The sequence below is a fragment of the Oncorhynchus keta genome, chromosome 32 (genome assembly GCF_023373465.1).
Source record: "Oncorhynchus keta strain PuntledgeMale-10-30-2019 chromosome 32, Oket_V2, whole genome shotgun sequence".
In the NCBI taxonomy this organism is placed as follows: domain Eukaryota; kingdom Metazoa; phylum Chordata; class Actinopteri; order Salmoniformes; family Salmonidae; genus Oncorhynchus; species Oncorhynchus keta.
The window spans coordinates 4,012,653-4,026,679 of record NC_068452.1 but is presented as its reverse complement, the minus strand read 5'-3'; the positions used below and the strand labels follow the sequence as shown (position 1 = coordinate 4,026,679).

Below are 14,027 nucleotides of genomic sequence, written 5' to 3'. Positions count from 1 at the left end.
GGAGTGTCTGTGCGTGTGTTGTAAGAAAGAGAGCGGAGGAAAGAAGAGGAGTGTCTGTGCGTGTGTTGTAAGAAAGAGAGCGGAGGAAAGAAGAGGAGTGTCTGTGCGTGTGTTGTAAGAAAGAGAGCGGAGGAAAGAAGAGGAGTGTCTGTGCGTGTGTTGTAAGAAAGGGAGAGGAGGAAAGAAGAGGAGTGTCTGTGCGTGTGTTGTAAGAAAGAGAGCGGAGGAAAGAAGAGGAGTGTCTGTGCGTGTGTTGTAAGAAAGAGAGCGGAGGAAAGAAGAGGAGTGTCTGTGCGTGTGTTGTAAGAAAGAGAGCGGAGGAAAGAAGAGGAGTGTCTGTGCGTGTGTTGTAAGAAAGGGAGAGGAGGAAAGAAGAGGAGTGTCTGTGCGTGTGTTGTAAGAAAGAGAGAGGAGGAAAGAAGAGGAGTGTCTGTGCGTGTTGTAAGAAAGAGAGCGGAGGAAAGAAGGGGAGTGTCTGTGCGTGTGTTGTAAGAAAGGGAGAGGAGGAAAGAAGAGGAGTGTCTGTGCGTGTGTTGTAAGAAAGAGAGCGGAGGAAAGAAGAGGAGTGTCTGTGCGTGTGTTGTAAGAAAGAGAGCTGAGGAAGAAAGAAGAGGAAAGAAGTCTGTGCGTGTGTTGTAAGAAAGAGAGCGGAGGAAAGAAGAGGAGTGTCTGTGCGTGTGTTGTAAGAAAGAGAGCGGAGGAAAGAAGAGGAGTGTCTGTGCGTGTGTTGTAAGAAAGAGAGAGGAGGAAAGAAGAGGAGTGTCTGTGCGTGTGTTGTAAGAAAGAGAGAGGAGGAAAGAAGAGGAGTGTCTGTGCGTGTGTTGTAAGAAAGAGAGAGGAGGAAAGAAGAGGAGTGTCTGTGCGTGTGTTGTAAGAAAGAGAGAGGAGGAAAGAAGAGGAGTGTCTGTGCGTGTGTTGTAAGAAAGAGAGAGGAGGAAAGAAGAGGCATAGACAAAGAAGGAGAGCGATGTGTCAGATGCTGTCGACTGCTAAAACACGCTGGTTTGCTTTAGGACAGGGATGAAGAGAACCATTTATACATTCGTCTTTTGCCTATGTAGGAGAATAAAACAAAATATTGTTGTTATCTAACAGTCTACCAAGAGTGCATGAGTTGAAGAACAAATTGGCTGAATATTTTTTGTACAGTCAGCGATAGGGGACTGAGTTGAGAGGGAATTGAAGAACAATGCAGCTGAGCATTCATTGGTAGGGGACTGAGACGCTGGGCTCCAGACAGAGCAGAGGGAGGGACAGGAGAGACAGGCCGTAGTGACAGACAGGCCCAGGCTGGGCTTTAATCAAACCGACCTCTCCTCTTGCAGTCCCACTCCGGGGACCCAGTTTGCTCCACTGTGTGTGTGATTGCATCTTCCAGTCCCTCTGTGAGGTAGTAGAGGAGGGCAACTGGAGGGGGATGATGTGTTGTGGAAAATGTACTGTACCTCCGCCAGTGGAGGTTTGAAAACGAAAAGTGTATCCAAAATGTGGATACCTACACTACCGTGTACTGTGGAGGTATGTGCATATTGCCAATAGTCTTAAAAACTGTCTGTATCAGACTGGAGGCACTCAGCCTCAGCGTTGGAGGCCACTCCTAGAAACAGGCCCCAGATCAGTGGAGTGAGCCCATTACTGCCTCCACGCCTCATTGGGCCTCTTTGCTTTAACACACCAAAGCTTCTGATCAGCAGCCTGTGTAATGCCAGAGGGAACTCTAGCCCAGATCAAACACACACACACACACACACACACACACACACACACACACACACACACACACACACACACACACACACACACACACACACACACACACACACACACACACACACACACACACACACACACACACACACACACACACACACACACACACACACCAGATCCTATGATCGGTGGTTAGCAGCACACACAGCAGGCCCAAAGCCTCAAAACACTGCTTTACTCTCCCTTGTTTATACATATATATACTGGTCATCTCCATAGCAACTTCACAGTGACACAATTGAAAGACAATGGAAAGTTGGGGCCTTCCTACAAACCCAAGCATCTCCATGGCTGTTTGTGTTCTCCCCTACTTGAAGGCTCTCACTCTGTTAGAGTGACTACATCCAGGATCACATGAGGAACCTAAGGAGTTAGAGGGTTCAGGAGAAGAAACCTAGGGTCAGAGGTTACTTACTGTCAGGGTTGGGGGACTTGGTGCGGTTGGGCGAGGAGCAGCGGATGGTGGTGACGATGGTGTTGTGGTGGGGGTTGGGGTGGTGCGGGTGGTGGACTGGTGCATGATGACCATGGTTCTCGTGGTTGTTCTTTCCATTCCCCGTTGTCTCGGGTGCCTTGGTGACGCTGATCCCTGGTGTGGTCCTAGCGGCCGGGCCGTCCCCCAGATTGGGGGGCTCGAACCTCCGGGCATGGCTGGGGGGCTCGGGGGTCCGGGCCCCTCCGCGAATCACCACATCCTGGGGTGTTTTAGCGAAGGTCACCTCCCGTTTGTGGCCCACCTCGGGGGTCTTGGAGTGGCCTAGGACCTCGGGTCGTTTCGTGCCGAATCGGAGGGAACCAGGGCTGGTTGGATCCACCTGCTTGGAGGAAATGTCGATGGAGAGCTCCGTGCGCCCCCGGGATATGGGTTCAGGAGGCTTGGAGCCGCCCCCTCCCATGATGGTCTTGGAGATGGAGCCGTTGTTGTTATTGCTGGCGCCCAGTTCACGGTAGTAGATGCTGGTGGGGGACATGACGGGGCGGTGGTTGGGGTTGCTGGGCGCCCGGCGGGAGCCTGGCGAGGAGTTGACTGAGGTGTCCACATCCTCCACCTCAAACGACCTCTTTAGAGCTGCATGGAGGGTGAGATGAGACAGACACACACAGTCAATGAGTCATCCATTCTTGACCATTTCTGACATTGCTGATAATCAGAGTGCACTTAGGGCCGGTTTCCTAAACAAACATTGCGGCTAGTCCTGGACCAAACATATACGTCAGCAAATATATGAACAGTGTATTCTAGTTCCAGAGGAGCAACATGAACTGTTTCGACGTCCCTGGCATCATAGCTGCTCGAGGTTAGTGGGTAGAGAGAAGCTGGAAAAGCAATCTCGGAAAGAAGAAAAGAAAAAAGAAAAATGGCAGCAACAAGCAATTAAGCCAAGGTCAAATCATTTCAATAACTCTTTCTCAGTGGTGCCAATCTGTCACTACATACGACTGCATATGGCACTCTATACGTTTATATGGTGCCAGTTGTATGACACAGTGTGGTACTTACTGTATGTTATAAAATGTGATCCAATTTATACACCCACTTGCACAGCCTCAAATGGCCTTATACTTGCATGGCCTTATATTCTCTACATGCATTCTTTAATATTGTATGAGATATGGATGAGTTACGGAGGAGTAGTAGTGGTAGTAACTGATGCATAGTCTATATAAAATGCATTAATACCAAATGAACAAAAAGGAGCCACGCTTCTCCCAGGTTACTGGTGGCTTTGTGAGAAAATCAAAATAAGTTTAAACCAAAACATAAGGCTAGTTTGGCCTTGTAGGCATTGCCTCTTGGAAGTCAACTTGAATCCCATGGGGAACATGATAAGCTAGTCACTGTGGTTACGAGCTGGTTATGACATCACAGTCACACACATCCATGTCCTCTCTGTACCACTCAATACAACTCCAAGCTAATGATCAGTTCTGTTATGGCCTAAAGAGTGTGTGTGTGTGTGTGTGTGTGTGTGTGTGTGTGTGTGTGTGTGTGTGTGTGTGTGTGTGTGTGTGTGTGTGTGTGTGTGTGTGTGTGTGTGTGTGTGTGTGTGTGTGTGTGTGTGTGTGTGTGTGTGTGTGTGTGTGTCTCTACACGCGCGTATGTATGTACACCCACAGAGGGGGTACTCAGCCCCTATCCCATTGCCCTCTCCGTAAACCCAGTCCGAGCAGTGAAGGGACTCAGGGAGCTGGAGGCAATCACACCAAAGCCTTTCCTCAAAACATCAGTTACGGGCCTAATCTAATTTTACTGCTATAAACCTCTTCATTTTATGACAGCGATACTCTTTCTCCCCCTAAGACAAATCCTCTTCTTGCCAAACTATAATCTAGCGTTGCTCTTCTCTGACTGTCCAATGGCAATTGTCCAGTTCAAGAACCTTTTTATGGCCTCATAAGTGTCCATGATGTCTATATTCTGTTGTTCGATTGGTGTTGCTAGCACCCCTTCCCTCTGTAGCTCTCTATTTAAAACACGCACTCCTGCTATGGCTACTATGGCTACCGTACGTCTCCGTGTTCTTGCATTCCCTGCGCATTGAAAAGCTAGCTAACCAACGTTAGCATAGCAGCATTAGCAAACGGCTAAATCGCCCAACTGCACTTGAAGGGTCTCGTGTGTACATACTGTAGCTGTTAAATGCTCTTAACAACCCCCCCCCCAAAACACCTTCTGAAAAGGTTGTTAACTTAAACATGTATTTCCAACGACTAACTGTTATTCTCTCATGCTTCCTCCATTACGCTCTCGTGATTTGGGGAATATTGCCGTTAAATTCTACGAGTCTACGAGGCATTATTAAAAAAAAACGTTTTAGTCCTCCATTTTAAGAATGGGTGTTGCTATGGCTGTTACTAAAAACACATCCCATCTCCCATATCTTCAATTAGAACGGGAGACCCAATCCCATATATAATACTAGAAGATAATAATAATAATAATAGAAGACGGTTATAAGTCATTTCCATATCCAAACCCCTTTGCCACTCTACTCCATCCCCCATAACCCCCCTTTCCTCCCTATTGTGTTTTATGATTGTGCTGAACAACTCCAAGGTTCCGGCTACTTTCAACTCGGTCCAGGACTAGGACTTGACTGCCAAATCAGTCCGCTGCTTAGTGCTAAGCAAACAGTGAGCTGGGAGGCCATTAGTGCATTCAGTGATCGGAAACGTTCTGAACGTTGCAGACAGAAATTGAATGAACAGAGCTGACACGATTCCCTATTCTATCTTTTCTACCACATACATTTCCATCTGAATGAGTTGCAATGAATGAGTTGCAATGCATAGAGAGACAGTTGGTATAAGCCTAACACTGATAGGACGTAAGTGTTACCATCAGGGAGAAACGGTACAATGTATGATTAAATGCTCAATGCTTAAAAAGTTAGGACTTAAGTGTTATCATAACATCCAAGATGGCTGCATATGATTTAATATGACCTACAAATGCAACTTTCTTAACAGACACCATATGCCTCAGAATGACTTGGAAAGAGAGAGACATTACGGGAATTGCTATAGCAAATAGGAACGTTCCGCGACTCAGTTCCACCATGCGGTTTCCCACGGTTTTCTATACACTCAGAGGTCACTCTTTCCAACGTCACTCCATTAGAAGACAGAGAAGAAGGATCACGTGTTTCCGAGGAAGCATCCAAGGATATCCCAGTCATGGATTTCACACGTGCTGGATTGACCTGGGACGATACCAGGCGGTAGGCCAGGCGGACGATACCGTCTCATCCCCCTCCCCAAGTGAAATGGCATTCCCAGACAATGAGCTGGAAATACAGAACGTCTCTGCGGAATCTCCTTAACAAACAGAGCCTACTTCTCTCTCTCCCAGTGTAGCCTACCTCTTGGTGTTCTGTGTCCCATAGTCTCCTGTGAGGGGATGACCATAACAGTGGTCATAGGGCCAGGCATTTTTCCTGACCAAGAACAAATCTGGGCCCATAGTCCAAGGCCTATAACTGGGCCAACAGAGTTTTTCCTGGCCAGATGTTGTGGTCAGAAAAACACACTAAGATGGAGGCTCTCTTCCCACCTGGCCTAAATAGTAGGGCCGGGTAGATACCAGCATCGCAAAAAAAAATGTCCATAGCAAAAATGAAAACACGAAGCAAACTCAACTCTTTGGTCCTTTAAAAAAAACAGCTATGTAAAATATTGTGCTGTAGCTTGGAAAATAAATGCATGTGACTCTGGATGACAACATAATGATGTTTGTTTTCTAACATTAGAACCTGTTTTCCTAAAGAAGTTAAATCTGCTTCGTGTTTTGTTTCCCTGCCACGACACCAACGAGTATCGCACTACTGGTATCGTCCTGGGCGATTTAAATAGAGGAGAAATACCCTGCTAGGCCCAGGTGTTAGCCTTGACTTCCTGTCCCTGTGTGCATTACTGGCGTTAGCTCATCTCCTCAAGGACACACAGAGTAATGGACAATAGATACTGTACAGCTCTGATGCAGCTAGAAAGAGATAGGCTTAGGATAATTATACAGCTATCCAGGTGCTTTCATCTAATGGTTTGAGTTAACACAGTCAGTGTGCATTTCACTGCTAGTGTACACCTGTTATTCACGAAGCATGTGACAAATAACATTCGATTTTTATGGAGCTGGGAAATGTAATTATGCTCCAACCAAAACGAGCCATCGGAACCATAACGTATAGTTTCCTGTTTACAGTCTCACGGTAGATATAGAAAGAGACCGACTTCCTGGTTGTGTTGGGTTCTGACTGAGGTCAGAAAGATCAAAGTCATCGCCGCATCCTGTTGTGGGGTTTAGTGAGGCTAGAGAAAAGACTGAACACTGAGGAAAGAGAGGGCGAGAGAGAGGGACCATCGACGTATACTAAAACTGACTAAAAAGGTCAAGACGTGAGGTTGTGTTCTCTATGGTCCACTGTTGCACTACAGCTCATCCACATCAGCACACTATCCTACTAAACAAGGCCAACGGACATCATGGTGGCCTTCATGTTAGAGTCCCAGGCCTTAATCAATACTCCTTCTCTGAGATGCTTTGTGAGTATGGGCCCTGAGCTCCATGGCATGTCGTCTGAGTCCTGATGTGACCGGCTGGATCAGCTTCCTCAAAGAAATGGGTCTAGACGGGGGCCAGACGGCCTTCAGACCGGCCTCTTAGAACTGAAGAGTGAAGGGAGCTCTCCTGGGGACCGCAACTCTGAGGCCCAAATGCTAGAGTTTCATCTGTGTGTATGTGTGTGTGTGTGTGTCTGTCTGTGTGTGTGTCTGTGTGTGTGTGTCTGTGTGTGTGTGTGTGTGTGTGTGTCTGTCTAGTCTAATTTATGTCTATTGGGCCAGATGTGCAAGTGTGTGTTTTGAGGGTTCTTTAGGGCAGAAAAGGCCAACTGTACTGTAGCAAATATATAGTATTACACACTATCTATGGGATAATGGAGAAGATATTGCCGAATAATATTGCTGACCTTTCTCTGCTCATATAACACCATGGTATTAAGTCTGTAGTCAATGGTTGTCTCACTGAACAATCTCTTACATTCCCGACTCGCTCACTTCCTGATCCGTATCACATGACGGTGGAACAATGAGGACGCTGACAGTTACTGTAAAACTGCCAGATTATGGTCTATGAAACATAAGAGGCATGATGATATAATGCTAGCATTTAAAACTGTGCCGTTTCAGACACATACATACATACATACATACATACATACATACATACATACATACATACATACATACATACATACATACATACATACATACATACATACCACTGTACACACAATGCCAAACCCACTGACAAAACAGTGATTCTGACTTGAACAGAATGTCTATTCAAGTTTGACAACACTTTATCTTGATACGCTAACACAAACTATAATGGTGAAGTTTAACTTCGGGGCGCTTACATACCCACGCGTACGCACACAGCGGTCCTGCCAGTGTCAACAGAAGCGGGCTGCAACATTATGCAGCGGAATTATAATATTATAGAAATCTTTCAAAACCAAGTCTGACAAGGCAAGGCCATCGAATGACCGATAACGTTACACAAATCCTCCCCCGATGATATTTCACTTGATCAGTCCAAAGCTTAGCCACCGCTAATGTCAGGGTGTCAAATATACACTTCCTCATGTCTTCTCTGGACACGGTTGGGTTTACGCTGACACACAGTGTGACAAAGAGAAAGAAAGAAAGAACTCAAAGTGAACGCAGCTGTTGGTAGTTCAGTAGTGCTTGGCTCCAAACCTTTCAGTCTGAACCCCTGGGTGCTTGGCTCCAAACCTTTCAGTCTGAACCCCTGGGTGCTTGGCTCCAAACCTTTCAGTCTGAACCCCTGGGTGCTTGGCTCCAAACCTTTCAGTCTGAACCCCTGGGTGCTTGGCTCCAAACCTTTCAGTCTGAACCCCTGGGTGCTTGGCTCCAAACCTTTCAGTCTGAACCCCTGGGTGCTTGGCTCCAAACCTTTCAGTCTGAACCCCTGGGTGCTTGGCTCCAAACCTTTCAGTCTGAACCCCTGGGTGCTTGGCTCCAAACCTTTCAGTCTGAACCCCTGGGTGCTTGGCTCCAAACCTTTCAGTCTGAACCCCTGGGTGCTTGGCTCCAAACCTTTCAGTCTGAACCCCTGGGTGCCGCTCCAAACCTTTCAGTCTGAACCCCTGGGTGCTTGGCTCAAACCTTTCAGTCTGAACCCCTGGGTGCTTGGCTCCATACCTTCAGTCTGAACCCCTGGGTGCTTGGCTCCATACCTTTCAGTCTGAACCCCTGGGTGCTTGGCTCCATACCTTTCAGTCTGAACCCCTGGGTGCTTGGCTCCAAACCTTTCAGTCTGAACCCCTGGGTGCTTGGCTCCATACCTTTCAGTCTGAACCCCTGGGTGCTTGGCTCCATACCTTTCAGTCTGAACCCCTGGGTGCTTGGCTCCAAACCTTTCAGTCTGAACCCTGGGTGCTTGGCTCCAAACCTTTCAGTCTGAACCCCTGAGTGCTTGGCTCCAAACCTTTCAGTCTGAACCCCTGGGTGCTTGGCTAAACCTTCAGTCTGAACCCCTGGGTGCTTGGCTCCAAACCTTTCAGTCTGAACCCCTGGGTGCTTGGCTCCAAACCTTTCAGTCTGAACACCTGGGTGCTTGGCTCCAAACCTTTCAGTCTGAACCCCTGGGTGCTTGGCTCCAAACCTTTCAGTCTGAACCCCTGGGTGCTTGGCTCCATACCTTTCAGTCTGAACCCCTGGGTGCTTGGCTCCATACCTTTCAGTCTGAACCCCTGGGTGCTTGGCTCCAAACCTTTCAGTCTGAACCCCTGGGTGCTTGGCTCCATACCTTTCAGTCTGAACCCCTGGGTGCTTGGCAGGTAAGGCCTAGTTCAGTCCTTTGAACAAGCAACAGCCACAGGTTAACGACTAGAAAGCCTTCTGTACTGCAGGCCACTGCCACCCTGATTTACATCCCTTGTTGACCACTGGCGCCGTTTCCAATGTTAGAAGTAGCGAGAGCGGATGGATTCCAGACAACACCTGCAGCTATTTCAAACTCCACCATAGCAAACAGACCCCGAGAGGATCATTCCCTATTTAGTTGACTCTCTATTGAGTTGATTCAATTCATCAGAGAGCAATAATAGACCAAGGCTTCTGATTTGATGGTGCTCTCAGAAATAAGAAATTCAAATCCATACCGACGCACTAACATAAACCACACCATCTAAACACACACACACACTGTCCACAAACAATAAGCCTCTGGAAAATCCCCACACTTCTAGTTTGAGACAGACATAACACGGACCAGACTGGATTTGCAAGTACATGGCAGAGTAGTCCGACGTCAGCTGTGTTTCAGCAGCAGCGCATGTGACCAATAGTGACGTTTCTACACGGCCCCAGATCAGATTCAAGCAGAATCCACAACTGCCTGAGAGGACAGGCTGAGTGACAGGGTGGCTGACACCATCCTGTTACCATGGCACTGATATGGTATTTTTCATCCATTTGATCACATAGTACTGCTAATGGAAAGTTAACAGCACACTGTACCTAAACTGAGTTTACAAAAGAAAGTGGTGCACAAGCCCCCAAAGATGGTCATAAAAGTGCACGGACACTCCACCAAATATACATAAACACATGCCACTTTAAAAGAGAGCCCAGGCAATAGAACACATGTTTACTTTACCTATTTTTTGGCAGGGTAACACACACACACACACACACACACACACACACACACACACACACACACACACACACACACACACACACACACACACACACACACACACACACACACACACACACACACACACACACACACACACACACACACACACACACACCACACAGTGGAATTTCCTCTCCCTGCCCAAACAGCGGCACACTCCCTCAGAACACATAATCACTCACTAAACAAAACTACCTGGACATAAACCTACAGATGTGGGAGATAGAGTCTGGTCTGTCCAATATGGAGAGATCACCACAGTCCTTTCTGTCAAAGAACAAGGTCTTTTACCCTCATGAACAGACTGATATAGTTTTGAGGTTCTCACTGGCTCAAAACTACTTTCTGAAGCAGGACCACACAACCAGACGTGTAATTCTAAGGGAGTGAATGCACATATACCGATCTGACCAAGAGAGCGAGAACTCAACGCTCATCAAGTTCTGGACTGTGTCCATGTGACCCTAAAGAAATGAAATGAACAATACCGACATGTTTAACTGTGTTCAGTCACACATTCAGATTCTCAGATCTGACGGAGGAAACACACTTTCAGTTCAAAGTGTGTGGGTTTTGTTTTTTTACAATCGCTGTGGGGATAAAAATAAGAAACCCGCACACTGCTCTCGATAGTATCACTGCTCTTTAATAAGCTTTACGTATCGGCCTCCAGAGACCTCACAGGGATAGTAAAACAAGGAAAACTCAGACAAATGGGTACATTTTGTCAAGACCACAAAGGGATAAGGCTTTTTTTTTTTTAGCTTCAGCGGTTAGGTTTAGGCTTACAATTAGGGTTAGAGTTAGGTTTAGTTTTAGGATTAAGGTTAGATTAAGGAATAGGGGTTTAGGGCAGGGTTTCCCCAACTGGTTCCTTGGGACCCCAAGGGGTGCATGTTTTGTTTTATGCCCTAGCACTACACAGCTGATTCAAATAAATCAACTAATCATCTAGCTTTTATCATTTTAAATCAGCTGTTAAGTTAGGCCAAAACCCAAAATGGGCACCCCTTGGGGTCCGAGGACTGAGTTTGGGAAACGCTGGGTTAGGGAAAATAGGATTTTGAATGGGAATCAATTGGTTTGTTCCCCACAAGGATAGCAAAACAAACGTGTGTGTGTGGCACCTGTCAGACCTCTCACAGCTGGAGGGAAGGACACACTCGGACCGGAGGAGGAAGAGGACAACAAAGGAAGTCAATGCTAGCTTCACAGGACAGCTAGGAAAACAAAGGAGAGAGACAGAGGACACACTGAGGAGTTGTGAATGAATGGGGATTTGATGCGGTGGCCAGATGTGAGGCTTTACTATGAGTCCCTTCAATGCTTTCAGCTGGAAGGTTTCCTGTGGTGGAGTAGCACTGTCAATACTGACAGTGACGTAACTAGGATATTTTGTATTTACCTATATTGAACTAGGCAAGTCAGTTAAGAACAAATTCTTATTTTCAATGACAGCCTAGGAACAGTGGGTTAACTGCCTTGTTCAGGGGCAGAACGACAGATTTGTACCTTGTCAGCTCAGGGATTCGAACTTGGCCAACGCTCTAACCACTAGGCTACCCTGCCGCCCTCTTAATCCAAGTCTGCTATTGATTATATGGGGTTGCAGGTAGCCTAGTGGTTAGAGCGTTGGCCAAGTTCGAATCCCTGAGCTGACAAGGTACAAATCTGTAGTTCTGCCCCTGAACAAGGCAGTTAACCCACTGTTCCTAGGCTGTCATTGAAAATAAGAATTTGTTCTTAACTGACTTGCCTAGTTCAATATAGGTCAAATAAAGAAGAGACTGAGGGGAACACATGCCCAATGTGTGTGCAAGAAACAAAAACAGAGTGAGAGAGACCAGTGCTGTTAAGTGGAAAAGGCTAGTGACTCAATTGTAAATTCGATCTAGAAATAGTAGTTTTTAGTCACCACTGGCTGTCGATAGGAACGTCTGTGACAAATAAAAGAGGGTGATCAAAACAAGACAAACCTTCAAAGTCAGAGATAATTCCGTCCAAGTGAGCAGTAACCTTGGAGTCAGACATCTTGCTGGTTTGATATCCAAGTAAACAGAATTCCCAAATCCCTTCCCAATCAAGGTAACGTTCCAGAGTCCCCCTATTGATTCTAAACAAATCCCAAATTAGGAGCCAGTGTAAAAAACCAGAGTGCTGAGTAGTAGATCTGATCCAAGCCCACAGCTTTCTTAAAGGAGCAACGTATTTTTTTCTCTGCTTCCTCCTATGCCTGGCACTGCATCGCAGCACTCAGTCTTCAGAGAGTGAAAATCAAGCCCTCCTCTCCTCCCCTCAGAGAGAAACTCCCTCCCTTTATTTTGTGCATCTCCCTGCCTGCTGCCTCCCTCTCAAGGAGGGGCGGCAGGGTAGCCTATTGGTTAGAGTGTTGGACTAGTAACCGAAAGGTTCCAAGTTCAAATCCCCGAGCTGACAAGGTACAAATCTGTTGTTCTTCCCCTGAACAGGCACTGTTCCTAGGCTGTCATTGTAAATAAGAATTTGTTCTTAATAACTGATTTGCCTGATTACATTTAGTTTTAATATAAAAATGACTGTGTGTCAAGTCTGTAAAAAGACATGAGCCAACAGGGGAATCGTCACACAGCCACTTAATCAACTTCCTGGCTTCATCTAATCAACCAGAAAGCTCAGGCCCTCAAAAATGGCCTTCATAAAACTCAAGCCACTCAGTCCCACTCCAATCGAGCTAACATGAACTAAGTACCTCAGTAGTTATTAATAAACATGTAATTCTGCCTCTCTAGCACTAACTTCGAACACTCACTTCTCTGGTGCTTTCCTGACACAAAGTCTGACTGCATCTGCAAATGGCACCCTTTTCCCTCTATAGGGTCAAAAAGGTATATGAGCCCTGGTCAAAAAGGTATATGAGCCCTGGTCAAAAAGGTATATGAGCCCTGGTCAAAAAGGTATATGAGCCCTGGTCAAAAAGGTATATGAGCCCTGGTCAAAAAGGTAGAGCACTATATGAGCCCTGGTCAAAAAGGTAGAGCACTATATGAGCCCTGGTCAAAAAGGTAGAGCACTATATGAGCCCTGGTCAAAAAGGTAGAGCACTATATGAGCCCTGGTCAAAAAGGTAGAGCACTATATGAGCCCTGGTCAAAAAGGTAGAGCACTATATGAGCCCTGGTCAAAAAGGTAGAGCACTATATGAGCCCTGGTCAAAAAGGTAGAGCACTATATGAGCCCTGGTCAAAAAGGTAGAGCACTATATGAGCCCTGGTCAAAAGGTAGATCACTATATGAGCCCTGGTCAAAAAGGTAGAGCACTATATGAGCCCTGGTCAAAAAGGTAGAGCACTATATGAGCCCTAGTCAAAAAGGTAGAGCACTATATGAGCCCTAGTCAAAAGGTAGAGCACTATATGAGCCCTGGTCAAAAAGGTAGAGCACTATATGAGCCCTGGTCAAAAGGTAGAGCACTATATGAGCCCTAGTCAAAAAGGTAGAGCACTATATGAGCCCTGGTCAAAAAGGTACCGCACTATATGAGCCCTGGTCAAAAAGGTAGAGCACTATATGAGCCCTGGTCAAAAAGGTAGAGCACTATAGGAGCCCTAGTCAAAAAGGTAGAGCACTATATGAGCCCTAGTCAAAAAGGTAGAGCACTATAGGAGCCCTGGTCAAAAGGTAGAGCACTATAGGAGCCCTGGTCAAAAAGGTAGAGCACTATAGGAGCCCTGGTCAAAAAGGTAGAGCACTATATGAGCCCTAGTCAAAAGGTAGAGCACTATAGGAGCCCTGGTCAAAAAGGTAGAGCACTATAGGAGCCCTAGTCAAAAAGGTAGAGCACTATATGAGCCCTAGTCAAAAGGTAGAGCACTATATGAGCCCTAGTCAAAAGGTAGAGCACTATATGAGCCCTAGTCAAAAGGTAGAGCACTATAGGAGCCCTAGTCAAAAGGTAGAGCACTATAGGAGCCCTAGTCAAAAAGGTAGAGCACTATAGGAGCCCTAGTCAAAAAGGTAGAGCACTATAGGAGCCCTAGTCAAAAAGGTA

At 46.5% G+C, this 14,027-nt stretch overlaps 2 protein-coding genes across 6 annotated transcripts in view; both read right to left on the bottom strand.

The window, feature by feature from the left end:
- LOC118364833 (septin-9-like) overlaps window positions 1-14,027 on the bottom strand; it is an 86,092-nt gene that overhangs the window by 44,327 nt on the left and 27,738 nt on the right. For 2 of the 4 annotated variants that reach the window (XM_052490384.1, XM_052490385.1), the window contains exon 2: window positions 2,186-2,839. In XM_052490384.1, the coding sequence (XP_052346344.1) occupies window positions 2,186-2,839 (654 nt within the window). Of the gene's footprint in view, window positions 1-2,185; window positions 2,840-7,692; window positions 7,763-11,976; window positions 12,233-14,027 lie in introns of those variants that run through there. The other 2 variants (XM_052490382.1, XM_052490383.1) reach the window with 2 other exon arrangements.
- LOC127914435 (glycine and tyrosine-rich protein-like) lies at window positions 7,754-9,483 on the bottom strand. Of its 2 annotated transcripts, none has more exons than XM_052490393.1 (3): window positions 8,924-9,483; window positions 8,568-8,603; window positions 7,754-8,391 (listed from the first exon to the last, which is right to left on the bottom strand). In XM_052490393.1, exons 1-3 carry the CDS (start codon window positions 9,099-9,101, stop codon window positions 7,898-7,900), a joined length of 708 nt encoding a protein of 235 aa, XP_052346353.1. In that variant the 5' UTR covers window positions 9,102-9,483; the 3' UTR covers window positions 7,754-7,897. The 2 variants fall into 2 exon arrangements, with proteins under 2 accessions (XP_052346353.1, XP_052346352.1); XM_052490392.1 differs by having other exon boundaries at window positions 7,757-8,391; window positions 8,568-8,711; window positions 8,996-9,481.